The sequence below is a fragment of the Hermetia illucens genome, chromosome 3 (assembly GCF_905115235.1).
Source record: "Hermetia illucens chromosome 3, iHerIll2.2.curated.20191125, whole genome shotgun sequence".
NCBI classification, from domain to species: Eukaryota; Metazoa; Arthropoda; class Insecta; order Diptera; family Stratiomyidae; genus Hermetia; species Hermetia illucens.
Genome location: NC_051851.1, coordinates 92,352,764 through 92,376,031, shown reverse-complemented (window position 1 = coordinate 92,376,031; position 23,268 = coordinate 92,352,764). Strand labels below are relative to the sequence as shown.

General features: G+C 42.4%; 1 protein-coding gene across 1 annotated transcript in view; it reads left to right on the top strand.

Annotated features, from left to right (window-relative positions):
* Positions 1–23,268, top strand: part of LOC119652060 (growth hormone secretagogue receptor type 1) — a 49,932-nt gene that overhangs the window by 8,052 nt on the left and 18,612 nt on the right. The window contains exon 4 of the mRNA XM_038055998.1: positions 19,552–19,732. Coding sequence (XP_037911926.1) covers positions 19,552–19,732 — 181 coding nt within the window. The remainder of the gene's footprint in view (positions 1–19,551; positions 19,733–23,268) is intronic.

Below are 23,268 nucleotides of genomic sequence, written 5' to 3'. Positions count from 1 at the left end.
CGGAGGATTCTTCTCTCGTACGTAGTCAAGAGTTCGCAATGTTTCTTGCTAAGTACCCAAGCCAACGAAGAATACATGAGGACTGGCAAGATCATTGTCCTCTTCAGTAAAAGCTTTGACCCAATAGTGAGACGTTTCGAGCGGAACAGTTTTTTTAAGCTGAAATAGGCTCTGTTGGCAGCCAACAACCGTGCGCGGGTTTCATCGTCATCGCTGTTATCGGTTGGGACTTTCGACCCTATATAGGAGAAATTATCGACGGTCGTAAAGTTATAGTCTCCTTTCTACATTGTTCTCATTTGACCGTCATTAGTACTGTTCATTCTTTCCTTTGCTACCATGCACTCCATCTTGCATTATTAATGTTCAAGCTAAGACCCCCGCCTTTCCGATGTGGATGAAGGAAGATTCTTCATCTCGGGTTGTTCTTCCCAATAATGTCAATATCGTAACCAAGGCTAATAGTTGAGTAAACTTGCAGAAGATGATGGTTCTCGCATTTCCATCAGGATTGCCAGGCTAAAGAGGATGCAGGTGCGTAATAGGTCATCTTCTTGTCGAACTCTATCATGGACGTTTTTCTGTCTGGAAAATGGCCTCTCCATTCGACGCAGTTCGTGATAAGTCTCTGCACCGCCCGCGTTCTTTGAGAGGAGGATTCTAGGTGTTGTTATAATTCAAGCCTAGAGCACCATGGCAACGAGATAATGATCCCCCTTATATTTTCTGGCATTCGTCAAGGCTGAGAGGTGGGGACGTTCAATCAACATGTGGTCAATTCAGTTGAAAGTTGTCCCTTCTGGAGACCGCTTTCCGGTAAACCAAGTACTTCCAACAACAATTTCCTACGATACTGCTAACTCAATAATCCATTTTCCGTTATCATTGGCGTTTTTATGTGAGCTATGGGAACCAACCGGTCCGAATAGCTAAGTGGTTGGAGTACCAAGCTGTTGTACGGAAGGTCGCGGTTCAAATTTCACTGGTAGCAGTGGAATTTGTATCGTGATTTGACGTCGGATACCAGTCGACTCAGTTGTGAATGAGCACCTGAGTCAAATCAGGGTAACAACCTCGGGCGAGCGCAATGCTGACCACATTGCCTCTTACAGGTTACTGTAATCCTGTAGTGTACCATTGCTGTCTTCAATGAAGTGCTTTAACACACTTCAAGGTCATGATTCAATATGGCTTGTTGCACCAACGATTATTATTATTATTATGGGAACCGACGTATCGTCTGAATGAGGGTTCGTGAATGTTAAAATCAGCAAGTGTGATTTTGATGTCATATTTGGGACAGACTTGGTGAGCACGCTCTTATGCATCGTAGAAGTTATCTTTCTCTGACTCTGCAGTCTCTTCTGTAGAGGCCTGAACTTAAATTTCGCAAATGAAAAGTGTTTTCTGGTTGGTCACATATATGGTGTGGTGGTTTCAGGCTCCAGAAAACCGGTTCCGGTCCAGTGCATCTCTTGTAAAGCTACTACATCAACTTTATATTGAGGCAGGATATGCGCTGGCTGCTGGGTAGTATTCGCTCACGCTATAGGGAGCTCGCATTCCATGTGGAAATGCACAAATCGTTAGTCCATTTTCGTTGCCAGATTCATCCTTGTAATATCCCTACAGTCTTTTTCTACTTTAAATGTCAGTTAGCGATGAAAACCCAGAGAATTGGCATAGTATAAATTCACTTAATTAAAATATTATCGACACCACTCTATGGTAGCAACAGTTTTTGGACAATGATGATGATTAAAGGCTAAACCCCACTTGTTGCGCAGAAAATAAATGATATCCACGAATTTTTTTAAGAAAACTTTCAAACTTTTTAGAACGATCATAATATGATCTTAAAGTGCATACATTGAACATCTTTTAATATTTTTTTATTAAAAAATGTTAAACATTTATATTACACATGGCGTCAACAAAAAATATTTTGTTTTTATGTTTTGCGGTGACTTCTTTCTTCTTGCTTGAACAGTCATTTTCTCAGACGTCAGAAAAGCTGGCGAATGAATAGAGATTTACGAGTGACTTATATTCACGCAGTGAAATTCTAAATGTTAAAGCACTCTTCCTTCTTGTTGCTTATATAAGCAGAATTCAGAGGTCGCCACTTTTTACACTTCTCGTTTCCACCAGGAAACGGTTTTAACACATTTACCTCAGGTAATAGGACAAGAGTTTCCAATGAAGCTTCTATCGCCAAGGGGTCCACAGTCGTCTTATGAGCTGCACTTTTTTGCCAATCATTTTTTTGAGCTTTACTTAATTCAATCGAAGCCTGTTTCCCGCAAAAGTCAGACTAATTTACAAGTAATGTTAGTGTGACAGTCATATTTCTTGTAGCTCTCGCCAGTCTCCAATGATTTTTATCAACCTTGAAGCGCAGATTTTTAGGTCAATTACTTCATTTCCTGTTGGCCCCTACTTTGGACTAAATTTGCTATTCCTCCAACAAATTTATTAAGTATTCGCCTCATGGCCCATCAAGAGTTCATGTCTACTTGATTCTGCATACTCTACCAAATCCCGTAGCTCTTGCAGAGAACACAGCGAATCATAGGATAAGTAAGCAGATGCAACTATCACATTTTTCTTCTTGCTATTAATATAGTATTGCAAAATGACTGTAATTAGGGCCTGGTAACAGAATTGTCTTAACATGGCCTCTAATATTTTGACATCACGACGCCGAGTCTTGAGAATCTCTCATGAAGAAGGTCGTTGCTAAACCAAATCCATGGCTCTTAAAACAGAAATATAGAAGGGTAGTCCTGTAATTTTGGCAACCTTGCTGCTAGTAGAAAGGAAGGAAGGAATTTAAAAGCCACCGCTAAGTTTCTTCTATATTTGGTGGTGGCAGTATTTATTGGTGGTCTTCAGTTGGCAGGACCACCAACTCGCCGATGTTCTAGTTGTTCAGTAGTTCATCAAAGTACTCAACCCATCGCTCTAATATGCCCATTCTGTCGGAAATCAGATTTCCCTCTTTGTCTCGGCAAGATGAACATCGAGGTGTATAAGGCTTCATCCTGCTGACTTGTTGGTAAAACTTGCGCGCCTGATGCGGTTGCTTCCTGTACTTTTCTAGTTCACAGACTTGTTGGTTCTCCCAGGCTTCCTTTTTCCGTCTATGAAGTCGGTTCTCCGCTCGCCAGAGTTCGTCATAACTCTCCGAGTGTGCCCGCGTTCTTTGAGAATGCAGCTTTACTCGGTATGCGGCATTCTTCCGTTCCGTTGCTAGCTTATATTCATCGTCAAACCAGCCGTTCCGACTCTTCTTGCGGATGTGGCCAAGTATGTTTGTGGCTGTATTTATGATAACGTTCTTCAGATGATTGTGAAGATCATTTGTTGATGCATCATCTCCAGGTCCTCTGTTGACTGCGGTTATTGCGGCATCCATTTCCCTCTTATAGATGTCGCGGAGGGTTGTGTTGTGGATGGCTTCAGTGTTAACTCTGACCTGATTGTCAGAGGGGATTCTGGGTGGTGTTGTTATTGGAGCTCGGAGCACCATACCAACGAGATAGTGATTCGAATCTATATGGGCCCCCTATATGTTCTGACATTCATCTAGGCTGAGAGGTGGCGGCATTCGATCAACATGTGGTCAATTTAATTGAAAGTAGTCCCTTCTAGAGAGGCCCACCTATCTTTGTGGACCGCTTTCCACGCAAACCAGGTACTTCCAACAAGCATTTCGTGCGATACTGCTAACTGGATAATGCGCGGTCCGTTATTATTGGTATCCCTATGTAAGCTATGGGAGCCGACGTATCGTTGAAATCTCCAAGTATGATTTTGATATCATACTTGGGACAGGCCTCGAGGGTCCGCTCAACTGTTTTGTAGAAGGAATCCTTCTCCGACTCTACAGTCTCCTCTGTAGGGGCGTGAACGTTAATGAGGCTTATATTTCTAAACTTACCTCGCAAGCGCAAAATGCATAGCCGTTCGCTTATGTTTTCAAAGCCGATAACAGCAGGTTTTATTTTTTGGCTGACTAAGAAACCTACTCCGAGCACATGGTTTACTGGATGGCCACTATAATATATGGTGTAGCGACTCTTCTACAGGAAACCGGTCCCTGTCCATCGAATCTCTTGCAACGCTGTTACATCAGCCCTATATTGGGACAAGGTATCGGCTAGCTGCTTATCAGCTTCATCTCTGTACAGGGAGCGCACGTTCCATGAGAAAATGCGCAAATCGTTATTCCTTTCTCGTTGCCGGGTTCGTTGTGTTATCCGTCCAGTCCGAGGCTCCTATTGTGGCTTCGTAACAAGTTGTTTTCCGTGTAGGGTTGTCAGCCCTACCCAATCCCCAAACTGGAGGACCACTTGGAACAATTTGTGCCGTTTTTAGGCGCGGGAGAGTCGCCTTCATCCTTCTCCGTCTGCAGCTTTTCGTTAAAAAAGAGCTCTCAGCGTCATCACGTGGAGGTGGAGATAGGGTTTGGTAGTAGAGCTGTTTGTGTTGGTTCAGCGGGCGTTTCCCAGGTTTTATGCTCCACCGTGGGTACCAATCCACGTTTCCTCCTGGAACTTATACTACACTTTGACCACCTGGCATTGGCTGATGCTGCTATCAAAACTGGGAACAAGCTTCCCATAATGACAGGTGATTGAGCCTTAATGTTGTTAAACACACCAAACTTTTCCTGTCAGAACCAAACAAACATACCGCAAAGTTTATCCTGTCGAAAAGCACTAAGACTTACAGAAATATTGTGGGCATTCTGACTGGTCATAATTCATAGGAATTCTCCAAGATGATACACGTCCATCCTGTAATGAGAAAGCGGAATCCACGGAACATTTTCTATGTAAGTTGCCCGCCTATCGAGGTATCAGACATCAGATTTTTGATGCTAATGTGCTCCAACTATAACGGGTAGCATCATATCCACTAACGGAAATCCTGTGATACATAGACGAATCCGGGATATTTCGTTAGAAAGGGGGAATCAAGTACAATGGACCACTATGGTCTGAGTGCTCCGACGCTTTGCCTCTCCTCCACCTCAAATACACAAACTCACGCCTCCTATATGCTACTGTAATCTTCTAGTGTACCGTTACGGTCTTGAATGAAGCGCTCTAATATACTTCAAAGCCCTGATCCAATTGGATTGTTGCCCCAACGATTATTATTACTACTAATCATCAAGAGTCCACTTCAAATGTTATTAACTTCACTTTTTTGTCATCGTAGGGGCAAGAAGTGGTTTCTTTGTTGGAGGTCGACGTGAAGGACCTAATTCTTTTATGCGGCAACGCGCTGTCCTTATTGATATTGAAATACCGGCATTTTGGATCTGTTTCATTATACTCATGAGAGAAGCCTTTCTGTTTTGTACACAAATTCCCTTTTTTTCACTTACCTCTAGGCGAGGTTAACCCCCTACAATCCTATTTAGTGTCAATTGTAGTTTTGCAATAACTGTTCATTTCATTCTGACCGCGAAATGTGAGATATCAATCAATTTAAGTTGTCAATATTGGTTATCAACTTTTTTATCTCATAAATCAACGTCTTTATCTGCGAAATTATTGACGTGAGAGATCTTCATTTTTCTTCGTAGTAAAAACATAAAATAATGAGTGTTTATATAACTGTGTCATACATAAGCTATTTCAAATAAATAAGTAATGAATAAATAGGTACTGATCAAGTAGAGCGATGAAATCCACAAAATTAATTAAAATCAATCTAAATAATCTTAAAATGAATGCAGAACTCGTGTACATCGAAATAACTATTGTATGACAACGTATTATCGCCAGAACCTTCAAGAAAAGTATAACAAAGTATGGTATAGAACACTTCTTTCAAAGAGAATAATAATGACAAATAAATAATACATACTTAATATGAAAAAAATATCTTGTTCTTAAATTTGGATAAAAAATATGAGTGGCTGTAATAATTTGGCCACCCTCTGTAAAATCGATTTACTATCTGCCTGTCGTTTTCTTAAGGAAGGCATCTACTTGGACACGACGTCTGCCCTGTGGAATATTCATAAAGTATTACATAACGGGCTGGCTAATTCTCCTGTGTTATATATATCACGCGCTCTTTTGGTCTTCTATGCTTTCCACAGATTGTGCCAAATACATCCAATAGTGAAGTTGATCGTATTCCAATCCCTTCCTCTAGTTTTCTCCTCCCGTTTGCAACTCTCAAAAAAACAAGCTTTAGGTTCTCCGGGGCTCTATCGCGGCTTGCCTAATCTAGCGAATTGTCCTATTTGAACCTGGCATGAAAAGTCTACTCTGTGAGAAACTGAGTGAGGTTATAATTGACGTCCCCATACCGCCTCTCCAATGACTATCTGATGGCATGAACCGGCCTTTGCCTCCACCAGCCGTTTCCTGTGCGTTCCTAGCGCTATTGTCATCTATTTATAGATCCTCACGTTGTACATGTTCACTACCTGCTGTGTAGCATCTGAGACATTCCTTCAGTAGGTGACACATATTTATGGAGGTGATGATATGATTCTCAGTTTCGAAGCGAGTCCAGCACCCACTAACCATGCTTTAACAGCGTAGGTGTAACTCATCATCCTCTACCGCTTGATAACATTTGCAACGAAATCAGTGTTATTTCGTCATGGTAATCCACTATCATGGTTTACTCGAGAATCGGGAGATGGAGTACATCATTGTTTACAATGTTCCTCACCACATCCAGTGCGAAGACCTGCGGGACATCGACGGAGACAACGTATGCCTTGAGCCATCATCGAGATTATCCCGGAGCCATCTTTCTTCTAAGTAGCTATCAACAATAGCAACGAGATAAATAGAAATACTAGAAATTCCCATATAAGGAATTTCTCATGCGCGACGTCAATACCACGCAATATTTACTGGTAGTATCCCTTTCGTGAATCGTGTTGTTGATCATGGAACCCATACTGCCCATCAGGACGGTTATTTTGGTTCTTATCAACGGGAGCAACGAGTAAATAATCGGCTTTAAATTTTTGCCCAAAGACATATGGGTTTATTGGTGGATGGTCTTGAAGTTCACCAGTTTTGAGCTATAGCATTAATCGCTATCGCTTACGTAATGCACGAAGTACTCTCTTCAACATTCACGCTTCGAACAACTGAGCGAAAACGTCTGATCTAGACTTCAAGTATCAGATCCTTCCTCGGTATGCTTTTCAAGTATTGTTGTCCCCTATAATCCTACCGATCCCCAGCAGCTCATGTTTGGTTGTTGTGTTTGCATCCAGATGTCACTAGAAATCACCTACACACCTCTTTTGCTGAAAGAAAAACCTCTGTATAATTTTTAACAACTGAGTGGTACACGTGAGTTGACAGAAGCGAGATCTAAAACTTATGTTTACTTCGCCTTCGTTTACCACAAAAGCTCCTAATAATCTGCGCCTCCTTGCGTTAGTTTCTTTGCTTGCCTACTCGCCCACAGGCAATCCACCTTTGAGCTTGGGCTCCTTGCGTCGAAAGCAACGTTGCCAACTATGTCTTCAAATCCACACAGTGTGCAAATTCATGGGGCATAACAACATATACTATATGACTGCTTTCTGGTGGACCGGATGACTTGGGACTGCCTCATTTGCAGGATTCCATAGGATTTTCCTAAACTCGAAAGCTTTTACCTCCGCCCAATCGGGATATTTTCAGCAGTTCCTGATCACATTCCCGCCTATCTCCACGTATGACAGACACTTCCTTGCATTTGGTGGCGGTACAGTTAAGTGTTTTTTAAGTCGTTTGTGATGCTGTTGAGGTAGCAAATTTTGCCTGATCTTTGGGAGGTGCTTTCTCCTCCTGGAGCCTGTTATAAAACGGTACAACAGTTCTTACCATTTCTTTGGCTGCTTGTGGATGGCCGTATGTAGTGGATGACAATATGTTGCATTGAGCTTAATAGGAGGGTTTATTTTTTATTGCGTATTTTTTTACCGAATATAGTCGTTTGGGATATCAAAAAAACACAAATGAAAGTTTTGGAATTGAGTGTAAAGGGAATAGGATATGATGGTTAATATCTCCTAAACAAAGCGTAGCGCATCCACTGCGCATTACCTGTTCAACGGTATGTGCTTTACCCCTCTCCGCGAGAATCCCACGCTAGCCTTCTGCTCTTCTGCTGTTGCCGCCTTTTCTTTCTGCCATTTTAACATTTTCATCAACATATCCAATAGAAATGGGCAAATTTTGAACCTTTACTGCTACCGGAACTTCAAGACCGCCGCGGATGGGAATTGACTTTACACGGCTGTCAAAAACAGAATAGGATTTGTTATGGGTTCTGCAATGTTCGCACGCTCTTCGACGACGGTCCCGAAGGTTCCCAGAATGCTCGCTTTCTCCAACTTGAGCGGAATTCCACCGATATAAGCTGGACATTCTAGACCTGAGCAAAGTAAGATGGTGGAACTCTGGAGAATATTCTTCCCCCTCATTGAAGGCAATGTGCTTTCGTATTCTGGTTTCTGATTAGTACTAAGAGGCACGCATTTCTAAGCTGGCAGCCGGTTTCTGACAGACTTCTGACTGCAAGATTCCGGTCCAAGTTAAAGAATATCAAAATTGTACAGAGTTAAGGGAAACCTTCGATATACTGGAGAAGAATACTTTTTACGACAATTTACACGCAGTTAAGGGGAGGCTTCTTAAAGGTGACATTGTGATCGTGATGCATGGTCAGAATGCCAAGGTGAGCTCTGACAACAGCTCGGACATGTGAAGGCAAAAAAATGGTCATGGCGACAGTAACAATAATGGTGGAACGTTCATCGATTTCTGCAACTCCTATCGTTTTGCCATTGATAGTACATTACTAGTGAATAGACTGTCATAAGGTCAGTTCGTTTTCAACCGACAAACACCATATAAGCAATCAGATTGATCTCTTTGCTATCAACAGTAAATGTAAGAGTTTCTTCTGAATGTGCGAATGTGCTGGCATTTGCCTCGAAAGGAGAGCTGGAGTGAAATGCGATGAAGTTCAACGTAGTGTCTGCCTTGACAAAAGATAATTTGCTATTGAGCCAGTCAGGGAAGTGGAAGGTACCGCAGAACGCAATGATTTTAGAAGTTTTGTACCGGTCGCAAGCTTTTCGATGGTCCTGTCGACTTCTCATCCACGATGAGGAACAGTTTAGCAGGGCGTGTTAGATCCGGTGATGTTCTTCCACTTGTGATTCACCACCAGCAGTTTCTACAGATCTGTTACTTTCACTCGTACAGAAATTTCGAGAACCCGGAACCTTTCTCAGAGAGTGGAAGAAGGGGATAATAGCTAAAATTCTGAAAAGGACTCTGCGTGCTTCATGCTCTCACAAAGATAAGAGCAGAAGTAATCCCGGAACACATCAAAAAAATATCTCCGAATCCACCTGTGTTGACTATATCAGCACCCCACGGATAATTTTGAAACAGTGCGCGAAATTTAGATTTTCTCTTCACTTAATCTTCATCGAATTCGAAAAAGCTTCTGAATTTGTGAACAAAAAGTGTATCAGGCGTGCTCTACGCTGTAACAGCATTCCGGAAATGATATTTATTATCAAATCGACACATGACGGAGCAAAATGTCAAGCGCTGCACCGCGATAAAATTTTAGAGAATTTTGAATTGTGGAGGAGTTAAGCCATCTTTTTATAACAACTCGACTACACTGATGACATTTGTTTGCTATGTCGTTTGCTACGGTTCTGGATTTGGAAAGAGAGACAAGTAGAGTTGGACTGAAGATAAATACCAAGAAAACCACGGTACTCCGTCTGACGGATCATAGTACTCTCCCTATCTATGTTAATGTGCAGAGCCTCGAAAGCGTCGATCAATTTATATATCTTGGAAGTATGGTTTCCGCCGACGGCGGCACTGACTTAGATATCGAAAAACACTGCTAGATCCGGTTTCGCTACCTTATCTAAAATCTGGAAATGTAGTTATCTCAACATCAAGATCAAGTTCAAAGTGTTCTTTCTTTGTTACTATATGGGAGTAGCACATGGAAAGTAAACCCCTACTGTCACTCCCAAAGCATCAACCCTTCGTGAACAGCTGTCTGCGACGTATCATCGGAGTATGCTGGCGTGATACTATTACAAATGAAGAGCTTGATCGACAGACAAATCTGGCACGTGATGTGATCGCAAGGTGGAAGTGGATAGGTAACACATTACGAGGGGCGAGAACTCAATTGCTGGCTACACCATGCAGTGGAATCGACTCTTCCAAGTTGACCGACGAGCGGGTCGCCCCAAGGACACTTGCCGCAGAACAGTAGAGATGGAATGTGGGCATCTCGGGAAGTCGTGGGGAGAACTGAAGCACATTTCAGGTAACCGCGAGCGACAGCACTATATTCCACCAAGGGGTAGATGGCAACCATATACTATACTTTGGGAACTAACTAGGAATTCTGCCTAAGTTTATTCTAACATCATAAAATTTTGCAGCAGTGTAGTACTTAGTGGTGACTAGATAAACGTTACAATAGTGCCCTCTAGCAAATTTGAATGGAAAACATGAACATTGCTTGCTTTATTTTTTTTCATAATATTTCTACGATCACTGTTGTGAAGCTGGCTGTTTTTATTAATTGAAGCAAAGTTTGAAAAAAAATACGCGTGAAAAGTGTTATTCCGGCTCCACATGCTTGACATTTGCCGCAAACTCCAAACCTCCACAAACGATTGACTTGATTTTGGTGACCAAACTCCGCCCTCCAGATGTTTGCAAGTGTATTAGTGTTTTCTGAGTAGGCAACCAAATTCCCCGGTTTATGTTAAAAAGCCAACACTTAATGGGATCGGTTGCAAGCGCTTACGGACTTACACAAACCAAGTAAAATAGTCTATCAAACGTTTAAATTAGCGACGATTTGTTGAGGCTTGGCAATTGTATCCGGCATTAAATAGTGGAAATGACTAGTGTGGGGAAATTTGCAATTGTGAAAATAAGATACGAAAATCTGTCAGCGACCGTGATCAGGAGGAAAGTAGGATGCCGCCATGCGCAGATAAAGAGAGAGTCAATCTTTAGAGAGGGCTTCTGGGAGTGGAAAAGTGAAACGAATAACGACAGCGCAGGTTGATAGCGATTTATAGGAAATTCGCCTAAAAAACAGCTTTGAAGTTTTCAGAATAAATCTCTCCCAGTCCGATATAGTGCCGTACGTTTGCTGATGCCCGTGTGGAGGCGCTGCAGTGTGGAGTCGATTAGCGGACATTCGTCTGAGCTTCACATCAGAACGGTTTCACAAGCGAAACTCACCCACCTGAGTGGCTCGCCTACATGTTGGTAGCGGATTGACGGCCACGGGGCCGACCAAGCGATCTTGGAAAGTTAGCCTGCCGTGACACGTTCGTGACGTGACGTGCTCGTGACACAAAAATTGCTTGCGTATGTGATATAGATACCGTGCAAAGGGGATTAGAATGCAAACGAACAGTTGGTACTAATGGAAGTTCAGCTCCTGAATTCTGTGAAAAAGCAACATGCGATCAAAAGCGAGCAGAGCAAAAGGAACGGTAAGTGTAATCCAAGGAAGATTTGTGCTGCAGACTTGAACGCCCCGTACCAGACGCTGCATCTGTACTGTGTGGAATTCGAAAACGTGAACAACCTTATAGGCCACAACTTCTTATTTGGATGCGCAATTTTCCACCTCCAAACAACTTTTACCTTGACATTGCGAAGGTCTGTTGGAATTGAAGGGAAACCGATGAAGATTCACGACACCGCTGTATTGGGTTCTCCACAACATCAACTCAACTTCACAGCAGGTGTCTGTCAGCACTAAACGACAACGTGGAGTTGCCACTTTCCCCGAATCAAAGCCAAACTCACCCAAAGCCGTGGGATATTCAGGGCGTCCACCAATTGAACCCGGTTCTTTTTCCAGTGGCAATCTTCCTCCATCGTGGGCGAAACAGCACTGCAACGATCGGATGGTAAAACACTTTAACTTCATTTTTCTTATATGAAATTTTTATCAAATTATTAAAATATTAAATCAAAGGAAGTTCGGTAGGCTATGAATCTGTTGCTCCGTTGGTTCTTTTGATTCTCATTCTACTGTCGACGGTGGTGCTCGAGTGTTTCTACTTCGAGGGTGAGTTCCGCTTCGGTCGTTATTAAGTTTTTTTTTTGGGTTTCCCGTTCGCTGTGGAAATCGGACACTCTCCGTTTTCTCCGGGTATCGTTATGGCAAATGTCGTTTGATGACAGCGTGGCAAACATTAATGTGAATTGCATCGTAGGAATCCATCGAAGAGCGGAGCTCCTTGATTTCGCTGCCAGACAACAGCCTGACATAGTCTTGATTTCAGAAACCCACCTCAATCCGAGGCATTCGATAACATTCAAGGATTTTGAATTCGTGAGGAACGATAGACGAAATTGTGATGGGGGAGGTGGTACCGGAATACTTGTGGGTCGCCATTATCGTTTCAGGCATATTAATAGGCCTGAATTTGAAACCTTTGAGTGTATCGAAGTCTCATGTATTCTTTTTTCACTGCCTAGAGGAGGGAATTTATACATTCTGTCAGTCTATGCAGTGGGAAACAACCGAGCCAAGTTCAGGGAGGAATTCCATTCTCTGTTTACGATACTCGAACTGAATAGGCTGCATAATTACTATATTATAGCTGGCGACTTGAATGCTAAGCATACCTCGTGGCTAAACGAAACAAACAATACCAGAGGGGTATTCCTCAAATCTTGGATAGAGCAATACCAGATAGAGTATAAATGCGAATTATATGGGTCAGAGAGTCCAACCTGGCCCAGGGCAAATTCCTATCTGGATTTGTGCATTGCTGAGGCGCGCTTGAATTTTAATTTTAGGAATCCTCAACGGAAACTACAGACTCTTCCTTACGATAGCGACCATAACGCTATTCTTATTGAAGTTTTGTTTGATGGACGAAGAGTTCGCCTTCTGCCGATGGACAGTGGCGTCCACAGGCTGAACTTTAAACAAACAAATTGGAAGTAATTCCAAGAGAGGTTTATTCGGGGATATCGAGAGGAATGCCCACCTCTTGATGGGGAAAACGATAGTACAATTGCACCAGGTGACAGGAACTTGAGCAACGAGGAAATACTTCAGTATCTTCTCAAGCTGGAGAACTTGACGCTGGAAACAATTGAACAAGTCGTCCCTAAAATTAAACCTCGCAATAATATGGAAGGATATGAAACTGCAGCCATAAAACGGTTGAAAAAAGTGAAAAGCCTTCTGCTCACCCGCGTCAACAAAATCTATCGGAGATATGGGGACTATCATCATCCCATATTGGTTGAGTTCAAATCACTTCTAAAGATCGCGCGGGATCTTATCCGTCAACATTACGTAAATGAAGTGAACTCCCAGTGGCGGAAGAAGTTAAAGGGTATTTCACCAAGCGATCCAGATTCCATGTTTGCTAAGATAAATACGTTATTCCGGAAGAAGTCACGAATAACTGTGCCGAGAATTAAAGTCGGTGGCAGCGAGATACAACACCTTATTAACTCTGGTATAGACACGAATAGTGTAACTGCTGATGCGCAAGGCAATTACATTGTGATGGATGATGCTCTGAAACTTGAACTTATAGGGGAGCACTTTGAATCGGTGCATCGGCCCAGAACGGACTTAGAGCCAACGCGACTTTCGGAAATTGTAGAACGAGATGTCCACAATTTCAAATATAGCCTGAACGGCACCACAGTTCTCCAATTTAGCTCTGCGTTGCAGGCTGATCTCATACCGAGTGATAATCTGCTTGATTACTTTGTGTCATGTGTTGAGTTAACTTCCATATTCAGAAGAGTAAACAATAAGAGATCATCCGGTATGGATGGCATTCCCAACGTGGTCCTCAGGCATTTACCAGACATTGCCATTCGTAATTATTGCATTTTGTTCAATAATTTATTGAACAATTCCTTCTTTCCAGGACAATGGAAGAAAGCCCGAGTATTCCCGATTTTAAAGAGAGGGAAGGATTCATCCAGCCCTCAAAGCTACCGCCCAATCAGTTTGCTGCCTAACATCAGCAAGGTGTTTGAGGTTTTGGTATTGAAAGCCTTGAACGGGCATATCAAGAAGAAGGAATTATTGCCGAACGCGCAATTCGGATTTCGATCTGGACATTCGACAATACATGCAATAACGAAGGTAACGTCTGATATTTGCTGGCGGATTAACAATGGTGAGTGCGTAGGCGCTTGCCTTATAGACATGGAGAAAGCCTTTGATACCGTCTGGTTGGATGGACTGATTTTCAGGCTCCTGAAGAATGAGTTTCCCAGTCACCTCGTAGCGATGATGTGTAGTATGCTGTATGGCAAGTGCTTTGTCATTACGGACGGAAATCTCACTACTAACAGAGAATTTCATGTTCTGAATGGATTACAGCAAGGGACAGTGACTGCGCCTACACTTTTTGCGGTATTTGCCGGCGAATTGCTCAATTCTTTCGATTTTAATAAATCTCCTAAAAGGTCGTTGGTTGCCTTTGCTGACGATCTGATAGCCTACACGGCGCACAAGAAGGTAACTGAGGTGCAAGTTGAACTTCAGAAGATGTTCAATGATATTAAGTTCTTCACGAACAGTTGGCGGATGAAAATCAATGCGCAAAAGTGTGAAACGATTCTGTTTCGAAATTCCTTGGCGTATGCCAGTAGGAACTTGAAAAGGAATTGGAGAGATTTCCACATTGTCGCGAACGAGGATAGTTCTGAGCGCATTCCTCATAAGAAGTGCGTTAGATACCTGGGTGTGCGTCTTGACGAGCGTCTCCAATTTAACGAGCACGTTAAAGTCGCGCTAGAGAGCGCTCGCAAGGCATTCATGTCTCTCCGAAGACTCTTTTATGCTCCACATCTTAGCCGGAAGGTTAAGATTATTTGCTATCTTACTTTGGTTAGACCGGTGCTCACCTACGGGTGTGCTATCTGGTTTAATTTGAGTGCTAGCCAAATGGAGAAAATAAGGATCTTTGAAAGGAAATGTCTGCGTGCTTGCACGGGGCTTAATAGGACTGCTTCGTCAAACTATGAGCACTATGTAACTAATGAAGTGATGTATGCAGCTGCTGCTGTGCCAAGAATCGACACAGTTATCGTCAGATTGATTCGGAATCATATAGCGCGATCTGCTTCGCATGGTGAGAACCCTTGGGTTTCGCAGCCGTTCTACCCAAATGATGGGTATTTCGAGAAAACTCTCACGACAGGCTTCATTCCTCCCGAAGCGTTCGTGTATCTTGACAGGAATGGTCTAATTCTTGATTCTGCCGGTGATCCGGTTATGTATCATATACATAGACGGGGCACGGACAAAAGGATAGAATACCCCCCGAATTTGACAGTGGGGGCTCCGGGATTCGACTGGAGATACTCCAGAGCGAGAGCAATTGATATTAAGCGGGATGAAAAAAAGAAATCTTGGTACTGGTGGCTGCGGGATGCCGGTTAGCGGTGGCCGTGCTCAGATCTGCCATTTCTTTCTTGGTGGGGCTTAGTAAATATGTACATATTGAACGGGTGCTGATTTTGTCTCCAGTTGTAACTTATAAATACATACGTTATTATTCTTTGTTTTTTTTGTGTGGCTGTTATTGTAAAAAAAAGAAAAAATGTATTATATAAAATATATAATTATGATAGCTTTAAGAACAATAATTTAAGTTAAAAATATCTTTTGAAGCGATCAAATATTTATTATTACTTTTATATTTCTTTATTTGCCACTAAGGCCAAGTGAATTCTGTCGGGTTTTTGACCATTTCCCGACAACTTATTGTAAAATTAGATTTTCATTTCTTACTGTTTCTCTTCTCTGTCTGTAAATCGTTATTCAAAAATTTTGAGAGCCCACAGTGGCCATTAGATTTAAGTTATTTTTGTTATTTTAAAAGATTGTTTCTTATTGTTCATTTTTCCAATCTATATACTATTGTTACCTATTTCTTAAAAATAAAAATGATTTTAAAAACAAAAAACAAAACAAAACAGCGTGGCAAACGCCTCCGGCTCCTCCGCACTCGCCGATTTAATACCGCGCCGGTCGGCCTGGATGAAGAGTGGATTGGGTTCGTCGTCGACGTTCTAGATGAGTGTTCTTACTCAAAATTAAAGGGTACCCTCATCAAGCGACTATCGGTAAGTGAGTCAGTAAAGTTGAATCACTTGCTGACGGAGCTCACCTTAGGTTTAGGTCGCTGTGGTTGCAGCGTCTTCCGGAAAGCATCCAGGCCATCTTGGCTTGCGTATATATATTCCGAATACTTGCGGTATTAGCGAATAACATCTATGAGTTGGAAGCGCGCTCTGTCAGTGAAGTATCGCGAGAAGTCACAGGCCAAATTTGGGAACTGCAGCAGACGGTGGCAATCCTCTCGGCTACCGTCTCTAAGCTAGAGGTAACAGTAGGAGTTTTGCGTTCGGGTGGTGGGTCCCGAAAACGTTCGCGGTCCGCCAATCGAAATGGGTGAGCGAGTAGTCGTGCGTCGGGTACCTCAACGAGCCCTGCAATTTGTTGGTACAATCGCATCTTTATCGATAAAGCAAAGAAATGTATCAGCTCGTGCACGTTCGCGACTTCCAAAAACTAAACTCGTTGGGAGCCCCGGCATTTTCATGACGTTTTGTTGTTGCGGACATTTCTAGTCCACAATAGGTTGCTAGTGGATCTGCAGAATTGGTCTCTTATAGATCACGTAACTTCGCTCAGGTCTTCATGAAAACTTGCCAATTGCACCACTGTCAGTCTTTTAATCAGTTTTGAAGAAGTAGCCGGCCCTCGCATTCTCGCGCTTCTTTAAAAATTCAGCAACAAAACTACCGAAAGTAGTCTCTTTCAGCCAGCTAAGCGTGGTGTGGAGCACGACATCGCATTTCTGGTTCCACGCTCTTTTCTAAGGTGCGTCGATTACCACCCCAGAAGCTCGTTGTTGCTAAGAAAGAATTCGACACACTTTTAAAGTAAGGTATTTGCAGACCATCAAACAGCCGCTGGTCATTTCCACTACACATGGTCTTAAAGTCTAACGGTTTTGGTCTGTGCAATGCGGCGCAAACTCTTCAGTCTGTCCTACGAAACCTTAGGTTTTGTTTCGTGTACTTGGATGATGTTTTGGGGGCTTCCTCCTCCGAATCTGAGCATTTGAAACATCTTGAATGTATTTTTCGTCTCCGGTCTTGTTGTTAATATTGAAAAGTGCAAATTTCTTCAACGGCAGCAGGTGCAGCTTTAGGCCACACGATTTCCCCTGAGGGAATCCAACCAACCCACAATATCAAACGATCCTCAATGCCTACGTGTCTGCACTTAATACCAAAAACTCACTTGGGATTGCGTGGTCTACGGAGAGCTAGCTGAGCGACAGCTGGCAGACGCTACACTCGTGGCATTTCCTCAAACAGATGCATTCCTAGCCGTATTCACCGATGCCTCAGACATCGCAGTAGGTGCTGCCCTTCATCAAAAGGTGAACCAAATCTGGCAGCCGTCGACTTTGTTTCCATGAAATTGAATACAATTCAACTGAACTACAGTACCTATGATCATGAGCTATTAGCCGCTATTAGTTCGTTCACAGTGTTCACGGACCACGTGCCTCTTACCTTCGCTTTTAAGCAGAAGCCAGAAAAAGCGTCTCCTCGCCAACTTTGGCACCTTTAGTTCGGTCATCCAGCATGTATCCGGCAAGGTTAATGTAGTTGCAGATGCTTTGTCACGCGTTTCAGAGGTTAAAATCCTTGCTACAGTCGATTTTTCGACAATCGGCGAGGCACAGAAGAATAACGCAGTGCTTCAGAGCCTCAGCGACAACTCCAAATACAAATTTCGGGAGTTTCTCCTTTTCGGTTCAACGTTTGAAATACTTTGCGATACCTCTAAAAAGGGACCTAGGCCATATATTCCGGTTGCTTTTCGTAAGAAAGTATTCCATACAGTACTTGCGCTGCATTCGGACAACGAATCGGCTTGCCACTAACTCACCCTCAATGAATAAAGATGTTAACTCTTTGGCTAAGCAGTGCATCGCGTACCAGAAGTGCAAACTCACCAAACATGTACAGAAAGAAGTCGGGTGATCCCCTCGGTCTATAAAGCGTTTTCAGACGATCTACATCCACGTCATTGGCCCCATGCGAGGTTCACATGGCTGCAAGTATTGCCTCACAATCATCGATGACGGTCGACATTTCCGCACAATCGTGCGCCGAGACCCTTTGTCGGGAATGGATACCACACTTTGGAGCTCCGACCGAAGTCATTACTGAAAAGGGAATGCAGTTCGAGTCTACCCTGTTCTCAGAGTTGGGCAAACTCCTGGGCTTCAAACGGCCCCGGACGACTGCGTATCACCTGCATTCCAATGGGATGCTGAAACGCTGGCGTAAGACCCTGAAGGCCGCTTTAATGGCACACGATGGCTCTTCGTGATTGCAAGTCCTGGCTTTCGCTTTACTTGTCTTACGTATAGCCCGCCGTGAAGAGTTCGCCGCCAGCTCCGCAGAGTTAGCATACGGAGGAATTTGAGACCCCTCAGCAATCCTGTGTTCGATACCTGGTCAGCCCTTTCCACTACTGAACTTCTGCGTTTCCTCCGGGATACCGTTGCAAAATTAAAATCACCGCTGCTTTCCCGTCATTCTTCGACGAAGGTTAACATCCCCAAGGATCTGGATGTCTGCACACACGTCTTGGTTCGCGTGGATGTTTCCCGAAAGTCCTTGCAGCCACAATTGAGCGCCTATATGAAGTGTTGAACAGGAGAGAGAACTTTTTTAGGCTTGACGTTGCGGCAGTGAGTTTTCTTTTTCCACTCTTAAATGGGTTCTTTGACTAATTAGAGGTGGTACATTAGTGTAGGCCGCTATCCTGAAGGCGCGCCTTAACTTTTTTACGTTAAAAACAGCAAACCTATCATAGCTGAAGCTCCTAACTTTTTCTACATTTTTGCTTTTAATCAGATTTAAGTATCTTTTCGGTGATTGTTTGGGATGCGTTTGTGCTGTGAAGAAATGTTTTCTTCCGCTCTTTTTCAGTCAACGCGGTGCAAAATTTCATGTTATTCGGCTGATAAATTGGGCTTTCTTTTTGGCATTTTTTACATAGGAGGTCAACCTCGAGGCACTAGACAACCACATAATAGCTCAGGTTACACTTTCGAAGCTTCGTTTTAGGGCTCCATTAGCTCGCAATCCACTCGAGTGTTATAACTCCTTTTATGAGGTCCGCTTCTATCACCGCAAATATATGTCCATAATACATTTCGTGCAATTTCATACAAATAAATTTGAAAAAATTATGTAGATAAGATTATAATCGACTTCATCAGCTTTCAAAATACTTTATTTCAGCTTTCAATCTCTTGATAAAATTTATTGCCTGCATTTTATGGTGCTTGCATCAGCTGAATTCTCGCTTTAATATAAAATTCGCCAAGTGTAGGTTTTGTAATTTCTAACCATTTGCTCAGATTATATGAAACGATTGTAATAATAATTTAGCATTTTATTATTGTAGGTAAAGCCGTGCCATTTGTGGAGCTAACAGTTGCGCACGCCAGCGTTTTAACCATTCTAGCCATTTCGTTTGAGCGGTATTATGCAATTTGCGAGCCGTTAAAGGCGGGATACGTTTGCACTAAAACGAGGGCTCTGCTGATTTGCTTTATCTCTTGGACCATTGCAGCACTCTTCACCAGGTAATTATGATGTCTGCCAAGTAGTTGTTGTTGGAATATTTAAATTAAGACAATGTGAAGCAGTAAGTTGGGTTATATGGATTTGGAAATGAAAATAGCTGTTGCATATAAGATATTAATATGTTTAGAGTCTAGCTCGCTTTATTGTGGAGCCACGAATGAAGCTCTTCGGAACAAAGAAGAATATTCTTTCCTGGAAAGTTTGAATATTTGTGTTGCACTTTTCATACGGGTGCCCAAAAAAGGTGATAAATTTGCCAAAATTATCCAAAAAAGCATTAGTTCTTCATTTTCCGGGCCTAACTATTTAAAATGTCCGTTACAATCAACAACTAAATTCCTACAATATATTAATGGGGAGCGACTGTTTTTTTGGCACACCGTGACTGTTTAATGTGTGATCCATTCAATGATATTTTCGCTTTTAATTAGTCTATTGTGCACCAGATGTCTTTCAATCTAGTTCTTCGTCCGAAATTATATCGTTACAATTTCGCGCCACGATCGAGCCAAAAATTGAGGGGGGAGGGCACCCGTAGCTTGTAGATGTAGGCAGGCGATTGATCGTTGTTGGGGAAATTGCATGTCATATAATACAACGCAATAATGTGCAATGGCTGTTTTCGTTGAGCCGGCGTGGACTTTTAAGTTCAAGGCCGTGTTCCATAGAATCAGGATTAGCGGGACCGGGACCGGCTGATTGGATGGACAGTTGACTACTTGGACATGGGGAGTTCATTCACTTCGAGGAAGAAAGTGCCATTGGATTGGGAAAAGGAAATTGTTCTAGTTTTGGGGGGAAGAAGGTGGCATTGGAGGGAAAAAGTAGACCGATAAGTAGTCGAAGGAGAAGTTTGTTTTAAAACGGTTTTCTTGAGTGGCTCAGAGATAACAGTGGTAACAGTTAGTGTATATTAAAGTAATTTCCAGTGATTTACTTAAACTTCATATGGTACGTAATGTATGTATGTGGGCCTTAAAAATTTCACTGCAGATATTGGGTTTACGAGTTTAGGCGTTTGAAAGAGGATTTAGGAGGCATTGAGGTTAAATTACGGCGAAAAAGAAAACATAGGTACTCAACGGGAAATATAGTTAGTTCGATGTCTTGCTGCCCGGCGATAAGATACCTATCAGAAGGAGTGAATGAAAAGAAGCAAGGTAACTTGAAACATCTCTTCAAATGGAGAATATTGTGAGAAGCCAGAGTGCAACTCCAACGATCATCATAATCTTCAGTGGGTGAAGCGTGATTGGTTAAAAGTCGTGCATAACTTCTTTTTCCGAGTGTAGCGGTAGCAACTACATACTGCCGATTATGTGACTATCAACAGTAGATATAAGAGATTTTTTTATATATATATGCGACAAGGAAGGGGCGTGTACTTAATTCAAATTGCAGAGAGTTCTTAGTTTATGTGCAGTTATAAAAGAAACAAATGCATAAAAGCACATTGTAATCAAACAGAACTCTGGGTGAGGTATCTTGAATCGTTTTAAGCTACAATTTCTTTTATCATTTTTTTTAAAGTTTTGTGTAAGACAAAACCTTATTTACATCGATTCACTGTCTGTCTATTCACACCCACTTTTCTCCAAAACGGCAAAACCGATCCCAACGAAATTTGGCGGACAGATGGGAACTATGAAATTCCAAGCATACACTGAGTGACATAAATTTACGTGGAGTTTCAAAGGGGGCATCTAGAATCATAATGGCCCAACTCATTCAGAGCACGAACCGATTCACCGATTCATTTATCAATCCAAAACATGATGCCAAAACTCATGCGAAGCTAGATTGATTCTTCATAAGTTGATGAAATGTGAATGATATTCATTCTCCTGGAACGGAGTTGAATGCATTCCTCGTCAACCGTGGGACCGGCATCCTCTTGATTTCGAAGAGTCATAAATCTCGGCTGCTCGGTACCCGGCTGCTGATTCTACAATACGAAGCACCCTGATTACTAAGATCATGCAGGCCCTGGGATTCTCATTTAAAATCACATAAAGCACTATGTCATGGAACATTTTACTAAGAAATGTGCAAGTCACATCTATACGTCTAGTAAAATGCGGTGATCTTACCAAAATTTCTTCTGTGTACTGCTCTCCGGGATTCATAGTCTCTGTTTTTAAACTTTTTAATACGCTTATTTGAAGCTTTATTGTATCTGGGGACTTCAATGGCAACCACAAGTACTGGGACTCGAGACTAACCTTGACTAGGGGTAAAATCCTCCTGTCCTTATTAGCTCTGGTATAATGGGAAATACAGAAAGAAACCAATTACCTGCTCCATCTTGCGATTATTCACTGCTTCTCTCCCAAGTCTACTAACCTGACAACCTGCTCACCATGTATACGAAAAGGGGCGCAACATGGTTATGTGGGGTTTTAAACGGGGTGGACAAACCAACAAGGATTGATTAGCCAAAATGCGTATCTCGAAATATGAAACAGGTCTCACTCTCACAACCAATCCCATAATTATTATTATTATTTTCAGAATTATTACAATCTCGCCAGATACCGGATTTTACCTAATACTAGCACTAAGTGCCAAATTCGTCGAGAACTACCTGCAAAATCAAGCAGAAATTCAGAATGGTGTACTTGTCCATGGTTTAAACCACACTTTGTGAGAGTCCCAGGACATCAAGAGAAGCCGTGAGGGATTTAGGTACAACAACTGTAGCTGACAACATTTTGGGAACTACCACCACCCGCTAGAGACCCCACATTTTTTTGATTTCCCGAGCCCGCGACTCATAGTTCGACATATTTCCATTTAATGTTGCCAACTAACAGCCCGTCAGGCTTGTTGTGTGGAAGACGCCTCTCTGTATTTGGATGGGCTCTGAGATACTGCCACCCTTAGATGAACGCATTGATAAGGTGGTGTGCCACCCTTCCACGACTGTCGTCAAAAACTTCAATATCAATTAATGCGATACCGTCGTAGGACATGGATTAGCCAGGTATGCGGAACGCTGTCAAAAGCCTTGACATAATCGATATAGCAACTAAAGAGGTTTCTTTGGCCTCTAGTTGCTTGTCCTACAACTACCGAGTCGATAATGAATTGCTCTTTGCTACGAAGGAACAAATTGTTAGTAATATATTTGTTTTGTTGTTTTCTTTGATTGAATTCATGATAAAAGGTATAATGTTGTCAAGGTTTGAAAGAATCTTACTATTATAAACAACGTTGAAGCGTCAATGTTAAGGACAACACTTACTCAGGTGACCCCAGCAGGAAGTGGTATCACTGAACTACGTGAAATTTTGAACTGTGTTCAAGTGCATCAAGTATTCCCGAGCAATCTGCTGAATTCGTTTCACTACCATGTAGCAACATGAGCCATGACATAGACCTAAGTAATCTATTGATGAATGAATGAATGAATGAATTCTCCTTAACGGGAATTACGTGACCAAACCATCAAAGACCTTTCTTTCATAATTTTTCCACAATCGGTGCAACCCCATATCCATCGTGGATACCATCATTTCGGCTGTGATCAAAGTAC